Here is a 20,391-nt window from a genome sequence, read left to right on the forward strand (position 1 = left end):
AGTGGGCAGCATGAGTTGGAAAAAGGTTCTTAAAAAACACAAAATTTTTATAAAGGCTGTCAGCAAAGATTATTTCCAGACTTACCCATACCAGATTCTTCAGATATCTAAATTCTTACTTCCTTTTGCCTATGTACTCTCCATTGCATAGTGTATTGGGTTGCTGCTTCATTCCAGTAGTCAGTATGACTTCTTTCTTTGGCACCTGCTTATGACTGGATGGTTCTCTTTTGTATCACTCCATAACTGCACTCTCTCTCTCCCAGCTCAGAAGTCTCTGAAAAAGTGAGACATCATTACCATGCTTATTAATCTACACTCCTGGATACCAGTGGAGCCCCATCATTTTTAGAAATTTTGTTTTCCCTTGCTCCCAGCACAGTAGTTGAAACCTACAGCCCTAGCTATTATAGTTCCTTGACTAGGTATCATCTCCTACCTGCAAGAATGCCTTTGTGAACTCTGAAAGAACTTATTGACTCAGAATTGTACTCTCGGGGCTCCCATTACCTTAGTATACTACATAAATAGTTTAAGTATGTCAAGCTTACAAATGAGTTGTTAGTGTAACATTTAAACATTCTCTTGTTCTGGTACTTTTTCTCTCAAAAGAATACAAGTAGTAGAACAGGTTTTCAAACAGCATTATGCCTAGATCAAGTACAATTTTTAGTGAAGTTCTAACATATAAAATGGGTGAAAGCAGACTACTGTGGTTTTAGTATATTGATGTTGAGGGAAAAGAGTGAATTGTGAAGTAGTTTCCATTTAATTCCTTCCTTATTCCAGGAGTATCTTCATGGAACATTTCATTTCTAATAATGACACCAGACAAATATTTGTATGAACTAGAATCTTACTTTTTTTTTTATTATAACTTACATCTGTCTACACTTTTATTTAAGGTAAATAAAAATAATGCTAAATTATGGAATAATGTGGGTCATGCCTTGGAAAATGAAAAGAATTTTGAGAGAGCTTTGAAATACTTCTTACAGGCTACCCATGTTCAGCCAGGTAAGCACTATCAATAAATTGATCAATAGTTTACTTTTTTAAAAATAATGACTATATTTGGAAAAATTAAGATAGAGGTTGTTTTCAAGCTTTATTCCAGGTGACTTGAGTTCTGTTGACTTTATGCTGACTTATTTTTAATTGGATTGAGTCATTTATATGAGATGTTTAAGGAATATTCTTTAAATCATGAGTTTTTAAATGGTACAGATGAACACTATTGGAGTGAGTTTAATAGAATGGGGGAGGGTTAATAGAAGACAACTAGTACAGAAAGCTCTTAAAGAGTTTTGATAAGAAATGGGGTGGAGCTAAGTGTACTGTAAAGAGAGAGTGATAGATATATTGATTGAGTCATGACTCATTTTTGCATGGAAAACCATGTCGTGACTTTCCTAACAACCTAGTATATTGTTTTTGTTTTCATGATGGGAGAAATAAAGCATTCATGGTACTAATCCAAAAAAGTTGGGAAAAGTGCTAATGTAAGGTGAGGGGACAAGTTACTGGACCAATGTGCTGAATAGATGAGAGAGGATAGATGAGAATAGGATCTGGTACATAGGTTAAGGACTTCATTCAGCCATTGAACTGATAATGAACCTGGGGTAGTAAGGAAGACACAGTACATTGATGTGGATATAGATAAGTGAGTAGACATAATGGAAGAAGCTTCTGGAAGTTTTCTGTATGCTTCTTTTCTCAGTAAAGTAGAAGGCAAAATCAGTCTCTGTAGAGAATAAAAGGGAGGAAGTGTTGGAGATTGAAGAAATGGGAAGGGTATAAAGTAGTCATCTAAGACAGTATACTATATAAATTAATGTGTATGTCAATCGTCTGGAGATTATGCATCGTGGTAGGCTTAGAGTAGGGCTTGAGAACCCGCATTTATAAAAAGATCCCAGATAATACTTAATCCACAGATCATTCTTTGAGAAGCAAAGATCTAGGAATTAGGAAATAAAATTGCCATTCAGCTCTAACACCTAACTTGAGGTTAGTAATACATACTTAAATTAAACCAGTTGTTGTGGTTGCATTTTGTTTTCCTGCTATTTTTAAGCCACATTAATGATGATGTAGGCATGGAAAATTTGCTTAAACAGAATTTGCATCTTGTCAGGTACATATCAATGATAATGATGAGGTACAGAATCTACACTGGTTAAAAAAGAGGTGGAGAGAAGGTAAGTATTGGCAGAAAGGTGACAGGATCCGTGGATTATAGGTCTGAAGAATTGTTGCTGTCTGAGTAGCTCATATTTTTCAGTAGCAGTGTCACCAGTGTTTCAAGTGTGCAGAGCCATATTACAGGAATATGTACCAAATGTGTCTCCCGAACCTGTCGAATGCCATCATTACTTCACATTCAGAGTGACAAGCAATAAGTAACCCCTACTCATTTCCAGCATCATGGAGGGCTGTGTTTTGGCTGACATTGCCTCATTTTCCTGTTAGGTATGATTATGGCCACTAAACTAAGGTAGGAGGGAGGTGAAAAATCATCAGAAGGAAGAACATCAAGACCACTATGCTAGAAGATTAATCTGTGGGTTTTGAAATCACTGAAGATTTTTTTGGGGGGGGGGTTTGGGGGGGAAGAGATTTTTTCACTATAGGGCGCGTGCGCTCACCAGACAGAGAGAGACATAGAGGCAGAAAGCGAGAAATCACCCCCCAGGGGAGATGGTCACGCTGCAGTCCCTTCTCCTCCATTCTCCTCTCGGGATCTTGGGCACGCACTTACACGCGCCCGGCATGAGTTTTAAGCCACCAGGTCCCGGATGTGAACCGCGGTCGACTATGTGGGAGTCCAGCGACATAGCCATTAGGCTAACTGCTGGTTCCCAGAAATCACTGAAGGTTTTGATCAGTGTGATACTTGGAAAGAGAACAGGGCGCCAGGATCTGTGATCCAGAAATTAGTGACTGCAAGAAGAATTCAGTGACCTGAGATTCAGAGATCAGTGATTTTTAAAAGGAGTAAGGATTGTCTGCAAGTGGTATCAGGAATCAAGGAGAGCACCTATTCTTCCCTCCAGGCCTGTTGTTGCGAAAGAACACAGTCACCACTTGGAAGAGCTACAGATTAACCATTTCTCCAAGATAAAGCCATTTTAGTTAGAGAAAGATGAGAAGGTCTTAGCAATGTAACTGATGGTCTAGCCTTCCAATTTTATCTCCCATTGCCCTTAATATAGTTTTCAGATTTTTTTTGGAATAGAGGGTACAGGTCCTATGCTTCCTCACTTCTTTGCCTGTGCTTATATTCTTCCTTGAGCCTAGAATTTCTTTCTTTTTCTCTCCTTCTCCTCGACTTTCTACCGTATGCTACTTTATTTTTACAATCCATCTCACATCACTTCTCTTCCATAAACAGCTAGATGCAAGTTTTCTTATTTGTAAAACCCCTCCAACTTCTGCTGTATCTTTCCTGTGATATCTGTAATTTTCTATTTAAGGCTAGACTGTGTTCACTTAAATGTCCACTTGTTAAATATATTTATTTATTTAAATCGTGACACTCCTGGAGACAGCTTCAGTGTCTGATTCATCTTTGTATCTTTGCATCATTAATAGAGTCCTGTACACAGTTAACAGTCACTATATGTGGTAGTTTTAATTCATTACTTTCTAAAATCTTTTAGATTGAGAGTTCGTAGAGAAGCAGAGTCATCTTTGATGACAGACTGAAAACAAAGACTTTGAGATTTAGATGTTATGTAGGCCCCTTCAACCTCAATCTTCTAAGTTGGGTTAGTGATTTCTACCTTGTAACATAATTGTAAAAACTAAATTAAATGCATGCTTAGGTATATGTACACGTTCAGTTTTATGAATAGTGTTTTTATCCAGGATATTTCAGGAAAGCACTAAATTTTAAAATCATTTTTCTTCTTATTGTCCATTGTCACTTATTGCTGTTCTTAAGGTATTTGCTGACCCTATCTCCTTCAATATGACTTTACTAACACAGTTTCAAAATTGCTGCTTCCCTAATCCTTGGGCTAAGTAAAAGGCAAACAAGTTTAATAAAATTTATTGTGAAGAAAGCGCATGAACTTAGAAACATTGAATTTGGTATTCAGAGACTTCTTGGCTTATCTTGCCTTTCATTTATTTTAGTTGTGTTTTTATTTCCTTTGGCTATAGTTTTAAAGTTTGTTTATGTATATCTCCTCCATGAGAGAGGAAGAGATAGACACCTGCAATGGATTCTTCATACTGCCTTCAATCTCCAGTTTCAGCCAAACCAGATCATGGGCATATCATGAAAATATACCAGGCAGTGGGAACCAGCAGTTAGCGTAATGGCTATGTCGCTGGACTCCCACGTAGTCGACCGCGGTTCGTGTCCCGGACCCGGTGGCTTAAAACTCACGCCGGGCGCGTGTGCGTGCGTGCCCAAGATCCCAAGAGGAGAATGGAGGAGAAGGGATTGCGGCGTGACCATCCCCCCTGGGGGGTGATTTCTCGCTTTCTGTCTCTATGTCTCTCTCTGTCTGTCTGGTGAGCGCACGCGCCCTACAGTGAAAATCTCTCAAAAAAAAAAAAAAAAAAAGAATATACCAGGCAGGTACAAAGAGGCCATGGAATGAGAACCCACCCTTTCTGTGTAGGCCCAGCATCACCACTGCACCATTGTACCCCAGTGTTTGTTTTTTGGCTGTATTCTTTGTAGATGTTTTGACAGATGAAATGACTTCTTGCTTTAGTGGACTATTAGGGGCCAGATATTAGAGAGAGAGATGGAAAGTGACCTGGATAGGGTTAAAAAGGGACAAATAGTGTGGTAGTTAGTTAAAAGTTCAGACTCTGTCATCTGAACTTTCATCAAAAAATTCAGTTTAATCACCCTAAGTATTCTATCCATGGATTAGGAATATTGTCCATATCCTCATTCTATTGTATGAATTGAATACTGGTTATAAAAGGGTTAGGCCAATTTCTGGCCCATAGTATATATTCTATCAGTGTGAGCTGATAGATATTAATGGCGTTATTTTTGCTGCAGCTGGGAAAAAGAAGGCAAATATTGGGTTGTCAGAAAACTCATGACTTATTTATCTGTTTTTCTGTGCAAAAATGCATCATGACTTCCAATGACTCAGTAAGTAATGTAGATTGTAGGAAGGAAGGATGAAAAGAAAATTAATAGCAGATAGACCTGTAGGTTAATTTATTCATTGAGCATATACTTGAAAATTCATTATGTATCAGATAGTTTTCAGTGCTAGGGATCCTGCAGTGAATAAAGCAGATTCCTGCCTTCATGGAGCTCCCATTCTAAATAATGACAGAGATGGTAAGTAAACAAGTATACACACAAACACACACACACACACACACACGCCAGTTGATTGGATACAGATTATGAAAGAAAGCAAGACATAATTACTCCTAGATTTGTGTCCTGAAAAATTGGATAAATGACAGTGCTATTTATATTTTATGTTGCTTGGTGATTGGATAGCAGGGGAGAGGAATCACTAAGAATTTTGTGCCTGTTAAATGTGTATCGTATGTGCATCCATAGACAGGATGACTAAGATCACATGTGAGCCAGTGATGTGTGTAATAATTACTATTTCAAAGGAGTGATGAGTGTTAACTGAATTTCCAGTTACCTGAAAAAAATGAAATGTGATATCAAAAAAATTTTTTTTTTTTAATGACAAGTCAAGGTACTGGTGCAATGTGATATGAAAAATTTTTTTTTTTTTTTAATGACAAGTCAAGGTACTGCTAGTATTAGTGGGATTTTGGTGACTTTGTTTCTAACTGAAGGAAATTTTCATTTTTTAGTAGAGGTTAGTGAAAATTAAAATGCAGTGTTTTCCTATTCAGGTTTGCCTATGTCCTGAATTCTGTCCATGAATCACTAGAAATGAGGAAGTAAAAACAGAGTTACATAAACAACTCTTTCAAAGAAATATGCTGTACATAGAATAGCAGTAGGAAGATGTGTTGCAGGATAATCACGTGAGCAGTCCTTAAGTGGGAAAGGATGATGATGTGATCTAGTGCTTAAGTCGATTATCGGACTTAGATCAGGTAGGAGGTATAGGAGGCAAAGCAGAGCATATGCATGTGCACACAGATGTGTGTTAATATTTTAAGCACACATACATATTAACACAGGTAAGTTAGTAGTTTTGGGAATGAGCTAAAAAGAAAACTCCCTTTTGATCTTGTTTCCTTGGTAAAGATTTGAGAAGAGAGAAGGAATTAAATATTCGTGTTTTAGGGAAGTGGTCTGATTAGAGAAACATCTTATTAATACACTGGATGCACATTTGAGATTTGTGAGTTCATCATTTACATTGAATTTAAGGCCTACTGCTTGACTTACACTACTATTAACTTGGGAAGTTCACACTTATTCTTTGAAATCCTCCTTAGTTCCTTAATATCACCAATTTTTTGCATCTTGCCTTCATTTCTTACCTTTTTTTAAAAAAATTTTCCTTTGGAACAATACTACATCCTCTTCTAGACTCTTAAAACATTGTAATTTATAAAGAACTGCTTAGAAATTATGTCTTTCATTTTATTAGCTATATTGAGTAACCCTTTTAAAGCTAAAGGATATTTAACTACTGTTCTTATTCTTTGAGAAAATAGGGCTGCTTTTTACTTTAGTGTCCAAAATCTGCACTTACGACAGTGTCTCCTTGCCATAATTCCAAGAACCTAATTCCAGTGGGTAGTAATTTGCTTCATCTTTCATCTCAGTAAATAAAACACCTTCTGATCTCTATAATAAATGGTATGGATTTATCTGAGGTTAAAAAAAAATCAGCTATGTAAAAGCAAATGATAACCTACTCTGTATTTTATATGCATTTGGTAATACAATGATTTTCAACCCTGGCTTTACATCAGAATTGCCTTTGAAACTTTTTAAAAACAATTTTTACAGATCTCCTTCTTGAAGATTCTGTCTTGATAGAGCTGGATAAGGCTAAGGTGTCTGAATTTTCAAAACTTACATAGGTCTTTGGATTTGCAGCCAGTATTGGGAATGGCCAGCCTAACCATTTTTTGGCTTGGCCCACTCCATGAGAGATTCAGTAATGCATCTAAAAAGAAAAATATCAATTCCTTTTCCCTGCTTTGTCCACCAGTTCTTTAACCATACCTGTACTGCCTCTGCCAGCCTTTGTGCAGTACACAGTTGCCAGCCTGAAACATAATGTAGCAAGATCTTAGGACTGTTACTCTCCTCCTAGGGGAATGGCCAAGATATATATTCTTGGCCCCTATGTATCCTGGGAGTTGCAGGCAGAGAACTATTCCTCAGTTGCAAAATCATCGATGTCACAGGCAAGTAGTAATTATCATTTGAAACCTTGTCATGTCTATTAGAAATTCATGTTAAGTAAATATTGTCAGATTTAAAACCTCCTTCCATCTTTATTCTAAACCTTTGATATATTTACTGGGAAATGTAACTTTTTCAAAAACTAGTGTGCAATGAGTTCTCATATCTTTCTTACGTAAACTTCATTTTTTAAAACCCTTGGATAAATCTGCTGGGAATTTATTTTCCGCATAGAAGTATGAGTTTTTTTAAGTTCCTGATAATTCTGATGTTAGCACAGCACTTTAAAAAGTTTTAGATAAATTATATAGGTATCATCAGTTAAAAGAGATAAGTTACAGCAACTTACTGGAGGCATACGTGAGTTAGCCATTGTTTTAAGTATTACAGAGTAAGCCACTGCTTCTTAAGTAATAGTATTAAATCCAGATATTTCATTGTATTCTCATCCAGCCACATTGACAAAAATGTTTTAAACTTAAATCATAAAGAATGTTCGGTCTCTTTACCCTGTCCCATTATGGTGCATATTTGTTAGTAATAACACTTGAAATCTGGGGATCATGATGTTCCTCTTAACTTACAATGTTGAGCTACTCTTTCTGAGTGAATTTCAAAGGTGTGAGATTAAAGAGATGGAAATAAGTCTTAATATAGTGCAGTATATAAACTACAGTAGAGAGGTGATTTAAGTTTATCATTAATTTTGTTTTTCTTTCATGTCTTAACTCTGCAAAGACTCATTCAGATAGTTTTTCATGTCATCTGTGATTTCTGTACTTACGGTGCTTTAAGTAATTTTGTGGTGTACCATTGGTCATAAATGATGCCAAGTCATGTTAAAAGAACTTTAAAAAGTAAGCAGGACCTGTTGTGTGCTTTTGCATTTTTTGCCTATTGTGTTTGTTTCTAGAAGCATGTTTTCTTGGTAGTTTACAATGAATATGGTTTAGTATATTCACCAACAACTTTTTTTTTTTAATTTTAGATGATATTGGTGCCCACATGAATGTAGGAAGAACTTATAAAAATTTAAATAGAACCAAAGAAGCTGAGGAATCTTATATGATGGCTAAATCACTGATGCCTCAGGTAAGTTGTGATTCTGCTTTTGACCAACTGTATGTTATCAGTAAAGATAGTTTAACCTAAGTTGTAGTTTTCCCAATTATAGTATTGTTGGTAATGATAGTAATATTAATCCTGATAGGATAGTTTAATAAACTTTTAAGCAATAAACTTGGAATATATGATATCCTAAGAATTATTTAAATTCTAACATGCCACATTTAAATCATATTGCTTATAGGTTTTCATCAGATAAAATTTATTGTAGTCATTGAAAATATGAATGTATTAGTAATATATTTTATAATCAGTGTTCTATATCTGTGGATTCTACATCTGTGGATTGAATCAACCAGGGACATTTTTGGCAAAAAAAAAATAACAGTGCATAAAATAAATATAAAGTAATATGAATGAATTTTAAAAACAATGCACTATAACAACAATTTACATAGCATTTACATTGTGTTAGGTATTCTAAGTTATCTAGAGATGAGTTAAAGTATACAGGAGGTGGGGCCAGCAAGTAGTATGGTGGTTAAAGCTCTGGACTTCCATATGGGTGACCACAGTTCAAGTCCCTGACCTGCTTTCCTGCTTTTTTCTCTCTCTTTCTGGTATATGTACATGCCCTATAGCAAATTTTAAAATAATAATAGTAAAACTGAATGAATAATTCTTTTTAAAAAATAAAGTATACAGGAAAATTTGTGTAGGTTATATACAAACACTATGCAGTTTTATATAAGGGACTTGAACATCCAAATATTTTGGTATCCTGTGGGGTCCTGGAACTAATCCCCCATGGATAGCAAGGGATGACTGGTTATGACTCTGAAATATAATGAACTGCCATATGTTACAACCAGGAAATGTTTTGCTGAGAACACGAAAGTCGGCATAGTATACAAAATACTTGGGACTGAGAGAGGAGAGATCGGGATTCTGTTTCCATTCTGATGTAAACTTACTATGAGACTTTGACCTCTCAAAGGTCTGACTTCATTAAAAGATGGATAATAGAGGCCACCAAGTGGCATAGTGGTCACAGCACTGGACTTCGACATGCCAGCTGATTCAAGTCCTAGACCCAGCAGCTTGAAAATTATATCAGGCTCTTGTGTGTGCGTGCCCAAAATCCCAGGAAGAGAATGAAGAAGGGATTGCAGCATGGCCATCCCCCCAGGGGGCTGATTTCTCACTTTCCCTCACACTGTCTCTCTTTGTTTCTCACTGGTGAGCCCTCATGCCGTATGGCAAAAACATAATATATATGTGTGTGTGTGTGTGTGTGTATATATATTTATATATAGATAGATAGATAGATAGATATAGATATAGATATCACTGAACTCCATACTTACTTGTTAAAAATATTTGTCAGGGCAGGGGCCAGCAGGTGGCTTGATGATTAAAGGCACTGAACTCCCATGTGGCTGACCACGGTTCAAGTCCTAGACCTGGTGGCTTACTTTCTCGTTTTCTCTCTCTCTTGCCCTCTCTCTCTTTTTCTCACCCTCTCTCTGTGTCTTACTATGGTCAATTTAAAAACAACGATAATGATAAAAGGAAATGATTTTTTAAAAATAAAAATTTGTCAGAGCATTTGTACTCATCAGGGAGAGACAGAGAGGGAGAAAACATCCCTCTATGGAGCATAGTCACGCTGTTTCTCCATCCTCCATCAGAATTTTGAGCATAGATGCACACATGCCTGGCATGTTTTCCATACACCATGATTTGTACTGTATAGTTGGCCATGCAGGATCTAGCTCCCTTAACCTCCAGGGCCACAGGATTATTTACTTCTGAGTTTTATTTGGTTCTGAAATATCAAATTATAAAAATGCCTTTTCTTCAAAACAGATTATTCCTGGCAAAAAATATGCAGCAAGAATTGCCCCTAACCATCTAAATGTTTATATCAATCTGGCCAACCTGATACGAGCAAATGAATCCCGGCTGGAAGAAGCAGATCAACTGTACCGACAAGCAATAAGCATGAGGCCTGACTTCAAGCAGGCTTACATTAGCAGGTATCAGGATGCACCTTAGCACTGTCATAGTAGAAGATTGAATATGCATCTTCACATACATTTTGACAAAATTGGCATGCTTTTCTTTTAATAATCTTCATTCACAGCCAAGTACATAGATTTAGACTGACAATCGAGTTCAATTGATTTGAAATTGACAAGGGAATCCTCTTACTGACAACTTAAGTTTTATATAAAAGGGTAAAAGAAGGTCCTGCTTAGCTTCATTTTTTTTATTACCAAAATAGTTTTTTTCTACTTAATATACATGAAACTTCTTGTAATAGTTACTTCTCATATCCAACTCTCAAGATCTTTTTTTAATAAATTTTGAAAATTGACTGATTACTGAAACCTTTTCCAGAAAGAAAACTTCTTGGTTGTTGGGAAGTGGTTTTGGCATCACATATTAAAACTTGATATGCTTTCTCTCGTGTTATCATTTATATTATATTTGAGGAAAACTGTATATTATGCTGGGGAACCTAGCCATGATTTGTAACATTATTTCTATGGAAAAGATGCATTCAAACTTTTTGCGATAGATTCTGTTCTTAAGTTGGAGATTGTCTTTGGCCTTTTTCTGTACTTGTTAGAATCCACTAAGTTTAGCAAGAATGTATCTATAAATAAGAATTTTTATGTGTTAATCCAGTAATCTTTGCATAAAAAATAACATGGACAAATGCTAATTTTTATTTTTTAGAAGTTGTTTTAATAAGAGTATTTTTTTTATTTCTATGCTGACAATAGTAACTCTCACTATATCACTACTTAAATGTGATTTGCACATATGTAAAAATATTTTTAAGCAAAATGACTTTTTTTTTTTCGTCTAATTTGAAATAGAACCACACTGACAAGGTTTATAACAGCAGTTTTCAAACTGATCCTTAATTCTGGATGTGTTCCTCAAAGCTGTCTGCAGGTGGCACTGGTACCCTCCCACCCTTTCCCATCAGCTTTTTTCATTCCTTTTGTGGCAAATGGTCATTTTATATGCACTGAAGAAGACTATTTTAATATAAGAAGGGGTTACAAACATTAAATGCTTTGCATTTTTGCAAAATGAAGCATCTGTAACTTTGATTTGAAGACTTGAAATTCCCCATTACAACTGTATCTATTTTTCTTCTGCAAATGTGATACGTATTACTTAACAAATTCACTGATTTCCCACTATGGTTAGCTGTTACTTCTGTCGCAGTCTACTCTGTCTCATTTTAGGACATACTCAAGCAATGTATTTTTCCTCCTTTTTCTTAGATACCTCCCTATATACTACCCCCTAAAGTGAGGTATTTTTTTTTATAATATTTAATATATCAATATAAATTTGCTAACCATGGAGGTCAGGTATGGAACAGTTATTTTTGAAAGAAAACTTTTAAGAACCTAAATTTTAAAAGAGAAAAAAGGAAGGCTATGTGGAAAGGCTTGAAACTTGTCAAAAATGTCATCTACAAACTAACATTGTAACATAAAACTTATGTTTGATTTTTCCACAGAGGAGAATTGCTTTTAAAAATGAATAAACCTCTTAAAGCAAAGGAAGCGTATCTTAAAGCACTAGAGCTGGACAGAAACAATGCAGATCTTTGGTATAATTTGGCGATTGTACATATTGAACTTAAAGAACCAAATGAAGCCCTGAAAAACTTTAATCATGCTTTAGAACTAAATCCAAAACACAAGTTAGCATTATTCAATTCTGCTATACTAATGCAAGAATCAGGTATGTTTTCTCAAATATTTTTTAGATTTAAGCAAATTATAATTTGGAATGTAGTAAAATGTTACTTAAACTGTATTACCTAGAGCATACTTTTTTATCTGTGTGATATCTCACTTTTTTTTATTCTCTTAGTTTTTTTGTTTTTTGTTTCATCACTAGAGGTTACATGTGCTTGCCAAAGAGAGAGAAAAAAAAAAAAAAAAAACCCTAATGGGGTATGTCTATGCTGCAGTCCCCCTTTCTCTATTTCTACATCCTTTCTGGACTCCAAGCATGCACACACATGTACCTACATGTTTTTCAAGCGTTTGGGGTCAGAATTTGAACTGTGGTCACCCATGTAGGATCTGGCTGTCTTTGCACAGGGCTTAACCACCTCACTATGGTGCCAGCCCCATGGCAACTAGTTTATGAATGAATAGTTTATAAAAAAAATCTATAAATGATGGCAAGAATTTTAAAACACTCTAAGTAAACTATGTTCAAATAACATGCACTAATATATATAATGTAATTTATATTTCTTACAGTATATGTTAATATTTCTTCAGGGAACCTATTAAGTGTACCTAGTTATTCTATCATTTTATGCTTACAAATGTCATATAACCTCTTTTTATACATATATGAATATTTCGTTCATATACTCTAAATTTACTTTTTTTTTTTCTTTTTTTGGAGAGATTTTTGCTGTAGGGCACGTGTGCTTACCAGAAAGACAGAGAGAGACAGAAAGCGAGAAATCACCTCCTGGGGGGATGGCCACGCCACAATCCCTCTCCTCCATTTTCCTCTCGGGATCTTGGGCACACACGCACACACACCCAGAGTGAGTTTTAAGCCACCAGGTCCAGGGCTTGACATACGGTGGACTACATGGAAGTCCAGCAACATAACCATTATGCTAACTGCTGGTCCCTAAATTTACTTTTTGTACATAATTAGGTCAAGGGAGTGTGTGTGTGTGTGTGTGTGTATGTGTGTGTGTAATTTTTTTTTTTTTTTTTTTCAGATTTTTGCCATAGGGATTTTTAGATTTTTGACACAGTGAGAGAAAAAGTGAGAAATCCCCCAGGGGACTGGCTATGCTGAAATTCCTTCTTCTCTGTTTTCCTCCTGGTACTTTGCATGAACACTCACCTTATATGATTTTCAAACACTCCTCGTCAGGGACTCAAACTGCAATTAGCCAACTGAGATTCTGGTGTCTCTGATGTGGAACCCCCACACCACCTGCTGACCAGAACAGTGTGTATTTTTTTTAAACTGTAATCTATTTCCATAATTTATAAAATCATATAATTTTGGCATTTTTTAATTCCAGCTTTACAGAGTCTTGAGGTATTCCATGGGGTTGTTGGGAAAGTCACAATGCATTTTTGCATAGGAAAATATGTTATGATTTTCCTGACAGCCTAGTAATTTTTTATATTTCCTATAGTTTAGCAAAACTAAATTATTACAGGAAATCTCAATTTTTCATTTATATTTTATATAGAAATTTTAGTTCTCCCTCCAAGGCAGTACAGATGATTTATAATCTTAATTTTTATGTTGGGAAAATACCTTTACAATTTTTAGTGATTTCATATATACATTTATTAAATTGTTGCAAAAAATGGAAAGAATCATAAAATCATTTATTTTAAAACTAAAGGAGACCTCTGAGCTTACTTCTGCCATTCTTCTATTTAGTAGAACAGAGTACAGACCATGTGACTTCATCTAATGACTACCCAACTTCACATGGCTTCTTTAGTAGCTAGCCCAAGATAAGAACTGAAGCCTACTGATTTATTTTCAAATTTTATCAAGTTGTCAAATACAGGAAGATCTTTATGGCTGGTATTTTTAAAATTATAAATTTAGAGATATGTTTTTGTTACATTATCTAACCTCAGTCATCATGAAGGATATTCATTTTTCAACACAAGATTGTACCTTGTTTATAGTTATAGAACTTGAAAAGTTTTACTTCTTTGTAATAGAAATTATCTTAATACTTGTTTCCTGGGTCCTATTTTGATAGCTTTGTATTTGATGGGATCTTTTCTCTTGAAACTTTCTTAAAAAAAAATTGAGTTAACATACTTTCTTAGTCTTTTTATACCATTGCTAACAGATACTCATGAGACTGGGTGTTTTATAAAGAAATAAGGGTCTATTAACTCACAGTCCTGGCAGCTATAAAGTCCAAAAGGTTAAATCTGGCATCAGGTCAGCCCACAACATGGCCGTGGAAGCACGAAGGATGGGTAGGCATGTGAACATAAGGAAATCTGAAGATAGTTCTCTCTCTCTCTCAAATAGCAACCAGCTCTCACAAGGGCTAATTCTGCTGAGTCCTGCGATACCATTAACCTGTTCATGAGAATATATCTATGATGCATTCATCATGATTCAGTCACAGTGCACTTGACCTCACCACCTTTCCAATATCAAAGTCCAAAACATGAAACTTTAGGGGACAAACTATCTTCCAAACCATAAACCATGTAAAAAAAAAATTTCATTTAGTAATTCTGAAAGATTTTTTTTTAATCTAGTAATAGTTACTCTTTGCTCAGCATTTTCATATATATGTGTATATATATGAGAGGGGTCTTCAGAAAGTTCATGGAAAATCCATGCTATGAAAGAAACTAAACATGGATTTTAAAATATTTACACCAAAATAAAATTGTACTTTAATTCTGGAAACGTTTTTAAGTTATGTAATTCTTAGAAAATTCACTGAGTAATCTAGAAAATTCAAGTAATATGTTCAGTATATAAAGTTGTTATATTAATAGAATCAAGATTATATACATGTCTTTGTTGGCAAATCCCATGCCTCTTCCTCTTAATTCTCTGTTTCTTCTATTGCCAGTTAGATTTTAAACTGTAAGGAGATATTTCTCCCCTTTTGGTTTCTGAAACTCTCTTATTACTTTAATCAAGGAAAGGAGATAGACTATATATAGTTCAGCATTTCACACACATCATCTTCTATGAAGACTTTAGAGTTTTTACTTTCTGATTTTTTACTTAGGTACAGAAATTAGTTGTTGTAATTCTGTCTTTTTGTAATCTAACTAAATACTTGAAAGTGGTTTTATTCCTCAGACTTAATTCATTTACTAACAATACGAAATTTTCTTATTTTAAATAAATGATTCTTAGGTGAGGTTAAACTCAGACCTGAAGCCAGAAAAAGACTTCTAAGCTACATAAATGAAGAGCCACAAGACGCTAATGGCTATTTCAATTTGGGAATGCTTGCCATGGATGACAAAAAGGACACTGAAGCAGAAATTTGGATGAAGAAAGCCATAAAATTACAAGCTGACTTCAGAAGTGCTTTGTTCAATCTAGCTCTCTTGTATTCTCAGACTGCAAAGGAATTAAAAGCTTTGCCAATTTTGGAAGAGTTACTCAGATACTACCCTGATCATATCAAGGGTCTCATTTTAAAAGGAGACATTCTGATGAATCAAAAAAAAGATATACTTGGCGCAAAAAAATGTTTTGAAAAGATTTTGGAGATGGATCCAAGCAATGTGCAAGGCAAACACAATCTCTGTGTTGTTTATTTCGAAGAGAAGGACTTACTAAAAGCTGAAAGATGCCTGGTGGAAACACTGGCATTAGCACCACATGAAGAATATATTCATCGCCATTTGAGTATAGTCAGGGATAAAATTTCCTCAGCTACTTTTATAGAACAGCCAATATTCCCAGGTGGTAAGACTTCAGGTGTAGAAGGAAACAAAATTCCAGCTGAAAATGTAAAGGAAATCAGAAGTCAATCCAGACCAACACAGATAATAAGTGATAATAAAAGTCAGTCTAAATCCAACAAACAATTAGGAGAAAATACAGACAAAGAAACACCCCACAAAACAACTAAAGACATCAAAGAAATTGAGAAGAAAAGAGTTGCTGCTTTAAAAAGACTAGAAGAGATTGAACGTATTTTAAATGGTGAATAGTATTATTCTTTATCATGTGACAGCAGTATCAAACAACTTCAAACTATATCATGTGATTGTACTGGGAGCTTTGAAAAATATCAAGGATATAGAACAGTCTATAATGAGCCGCCTATACATAAGAGCAAAATAAGATTTTCATTAAAGACCTGTTTTACCCCAGATATGAAAGAGCTTCAGGAAGTACATGGAAAAAGGAATTAAAAGTGAGTTTATTTTTGTGAAAAAAATTTTAAATCCATGCAGTTTTTTTCATAATATACTTTTATCAATTAATTTTTGAAGACAACCCCCCCCCCATATAAGATATGGCAGTAGTTTTTAAGAGTTTTGGTGAATATAGCAGAATTACTAAATTACTGTTGACAAATTTACAACTTGTATTATAGAAGAAAGGTTGTTCTGGTAGAATAATTTGAGGCCTGAATGATAATCTTTATGGGCAGCTCCAGCATGTGTTGGTTTATTCTGTGGATCACCATTTATCAGCCTACTTAGTTTTTCTTTTCCCTCTTGGAATCTGGTTATGGATTAAAAACACTCATTGAACACACTATTTTTTCTTCAGTTAATTCTTCTTTTTAACCAGGGGATTTTGCACTACAAAAGACTTTTGGGCTTTTATGTTGTATTCTTTGGTTGATTTTGAGAAGGAATGCTGGATGAAACATTTTAAAGTAAGTTATATAACATGTTAGCTTAAGAATGTATTTTCATAATTGCATACTTGTCCTTCACTAAAATGCAGTTTTTAAGCAGGCATAGTTTTACATACATACACATATTTATATATATGCATATGGATTTTCTAATGGTGCTCATATATACTGTATTTTTTTTAACATATTGAAAGTGTCATAGCATGAGTCACATATCATGACTATTTTTTTACTTTTACTCTCCAAACTGTTCGTGTTTCTTAGGGTCATAGCCATGTTGAGAAGTCCCAGTAACTCTTACTTTAAACTTTTGAATTATAACAGAGCAGATTTCTCTTTTGTCTTAGTGTTAGCTCTCTGGTCTTATTTGAATTTTAATTTTCTGTTTCCAAAGTCACACCTCAATCATTCTTAAATACCTTATGCCACTAAGTTCAGTTCTGTTTAACTGAAGGCAAAACGATGTGACAAAGTTTATTTTTAAACACTAAACTCTTGATATCTTGTTATGATATATATATTTAGTAATACTTATTTTGACTACTGAGCTTTCATAAAATTTTCAAAGCTGTTTTAATCCCATCAAATATGGAAAACAAATTACTATTGTATTTTCCTATATGTGCATAATGTTTATTGCATCATTTTTAACCTATCTTCCAGCTATAAACAGTAATTAGCCTAATAGGATTAATAATTTTATCTTGGCAAATTTAAACCTAGAAAATATGTTAGCTTAAAAAGCAGATACAAATTAAACTTACTAATTTAAATCTTTTTTTCCTGACTTAAAACATTTCAAGTGAGTTTTATAATTCCTAAAAAAGTTGGTTTAATTTAAAATGTTAAAACTCAGTCTGTCATCTTGGGATAGTAACTAATATCTAATTATATAGTATTTCAAAACTTTCTTTCAGTTCCTTTGAGATAACTAATTTATAATTATGTGTTTTAAAAACCATATTCCTATAACACTTTTCGAGAAATGTTTTATAAATAGGTCACAAGAAACAAGGTCTGCATTAAAGCCTCACTCACAACTAGGTTCCCAGATGATCTGTCATAGATTTTTTTTTTTGGGGGGGGGGGGGGAATGCAAACACTGATACCAGTGGGAGTTAATTTCTGATTGAGGAGATTCTGTTAAGCACAAAAGCAATACCTAATTTCAGTTCTTAGATTATGGCTTTGTGACTCCAAATAAAAGATGGAGAATACCTCATATACTATTACTTGAAAAATGAAGTCTATACTATTCTTGTGTTTTTTTTTTTTCTGTGTCTTGAGATAAAGTTTATGAGTGTGATCTCTTAATATTATAGTATCAAGTGGAAGATAGTTCAAAAAAGTAGGAAGAAATCTTTCCTGACAATAGACCATAATAAAAGTTTGAATAGTGCTTTAATAAAGTTGTGTTAACTATTCAAATGGTAAAAGGAATATAATAATGTTATCCAGTGATTTTTTTATAGAAAAAAGAATTATCTTCATAGCACTTAGAACAGTGCCAGTCATGCAAGAAGTGCTTGTATAGTTGAATTTAAATAAGTTATTTAATATACCCTGAGTAATTAATGATTTAATAATTATTCTCAGTTAGTGGTTCTCAACCCTCACTTCATGTGAGAATCATGGGGGGAGGTTTAATATGGGCCCCACCCCATAACAGTTAAATCTGCATGTCTTAGAGGTGGAGCTATGTTTCAGTTTTTCTAAAAGCTCTCTGAGTGATTCTTATTTGTACTAGGATTAAGGACCACTGCTCTAAAATATAAAATAGATCAGGAAAATTTTTTCATCTCTCCTATGTTGACATTTTAAGTTAGTAATAAAACCCAATTAGGTTTTGGTTGTTTTAAGTTCCACTAAGGAGTATGTTCTTCTGACAGCTTGTATTTATTCTTCAAAACTTAAGATCTTGGAAGTTCCATCAGTTCTGATATGTAAGATTATTAATTCTCTTTAAACTCAAGATAGGAATTTTATTTAAACTATTCAGGTGAGAAATGGTGATAGATTCCCCTCCTCCCCACCCCTGGCTGCCTTTTTGAGCAGATGGGTATGAAAGCCCAGTTCACTAAACTGTGGTTCAGAGTTGCAAGCATCTGTTAAGTATGGAAAAGCAGTTCTTTTACATACAGGTTTTTGTTCTGATGAATGGAGGGAGTTTTAATTCTCACTGTTTTACAGGAGTCTCCTACCCAGGAGTTGGAGAAAAGCTTTGACAATCCCCAAGGGGCAATGTTATGTTACTTTACTGTTTCTCAGAGGTTAGAATTAAGTTTGTTGAATTGCTCCTGTGTTTACTTATTAACATTCAGAATTTAAAACTTTATCTTGTAATTATTATAGTGAATAGTTTTCTGAAGTTGACTTAAAGCGTAAAATAATTAAATATGTAGTTTTGTTTTCAATTTTATGTTTCCTTTAATGTAAATATTTAGTATATGAATTACACAATTCTAATAAAACCTTATGCCTTTTCATTACATCTATTTGAGCTCTCAACTTTGTTATAGAATAATGCTTCTTTAAGATGCTATAATGAAAATATTAAGAAAATGTATAGATTTGTATGTCAGTTTATACTGCAGAAATCCATATATTTGTCATTTTTTAGAAAAAAAACTTCTAATTGAATGACTAAATGGTATTTAAAATGAACCCTCCCCCCCCAAAAAAATCTGGTACCTTTGTCCAAAATTCGATCTATTGGAAGCTGTCATTAATCTATGTTATAAAGCATTCTTAAGAAATAATTGAGACTTCGATGCTTTTTATATTTCTGTGGTGTCTTTGTACCATATTTCTAAATATTCAGTATTAAATTGGTACTTTTAAAAACCTTAACCTGGCTTGCTTGTTAGTGTTAAAATGAAAAAAAAAAAAAATCTTGTATATAAAGAGATTTCTGCACCTGAAAGAACTGGCATATAATTTATTAGCAATGATCTGAGAAAAGCATTAAATTACTTCCTGAAAATGGTGTTTTCAACCATGAGTGGTAGAAGCCAGATTAAGAAAATGAAGCAGTTGAACCTGAAATGTATACAAGTTTAAGTTTTAGATTACCTGAGTTCAATTCCAATATCACCTCTAGTATAATTTAGGGAAAGTTGTTTGATCTGTGTATCTTCAGTTTCCTGTAAGTTGGGGAAAACACTTTGCTCTTAAAAAATTATTAAATTGATTTGTATTATGTTGGAATTACTCAGAACATTTCCTGGCACACATTAAATAGTAAATGTTATTAATATAAACACAAGACTTAAACTTTTTGCATTTGATACATATGGTTTGATTGACCAGTGTTGGTCATGGTAGCAAGCAAACAAGTAGAAATCAAATATTAATGCTTATTGTTTAGCTCAATTTTCCAGTAAGTACAGAGACTAAAATAAATTATATTTAAGGTTAAGTTAAAATGCACAAACAAGAAATAAAACTATGCTACTACCTTGCTTTTATACTGCTCACTGCCATCAGGGAGGTAGAATAAGATAAAATATTGAAGTCTCAGAAAGCTGAATCTCAGGCAAATTCATGTTCTTTGGAACTCATTCCCTTTATTGATAACATT

General features: G+C 34.2%; 1 protein-coding gene across 7 annotated transcripts in view; it reads left to right on the forward strand.

Moving 5' to 3' along the window:
* The window catches only part of TMTC3 (transmembrane O-mannosyltransferase targeting cadherins 3), a 49,022-nt gene extending 29,361 nt beyond the window's left edge, over positions 1-19,661 (forward strand). For all 7 annotated transcript variants that reach the window (XM_006154806.3, XM_014590246.2, XM_006154805.3 and 4 more), the window contains 5 exons: positions 906-1,017; positions 8,331-8,434; positions 10,277-10,446; positions 11,955-12,181; positions 15,344-19,661. In XM_006154806.3, the coding sequence (XP_006154868.1) occupies positions 906-1,017; positions 8,331-8,434; positions 10,277-10,446; positions 11,955-12,181; positions 15,344-16,152 (1,422 nt within the window). In that variant the 3' untranslated portion in view covers positions 16,153-19,661. The remainder of the gene's footprint in view (positions 1-905; positions 1,018-8,330; positions 8,435-10,276; positions 10,447-11,954; positions 12,182-15,343) is intronic.
* The last annotated feature ends 730 nt before the right edge of the window (positions 19,662-20,391 follow it).

Source organism: Tupaia chinensis, unplaced genomic scaffold, assembly GCF_000334495.1.
Source record: "Tupaia chinensis unplaced genomic scaffold, TupChi_1.0 Scaffold000423_1, whole genome shotgun sequence".
NCBI classification, from domain to species: Eukaryota; Metazoa; Chordata; class Mammalia; order Scandentia; family Tupaiidae; genus Tupaia; species Tupaia belangeri.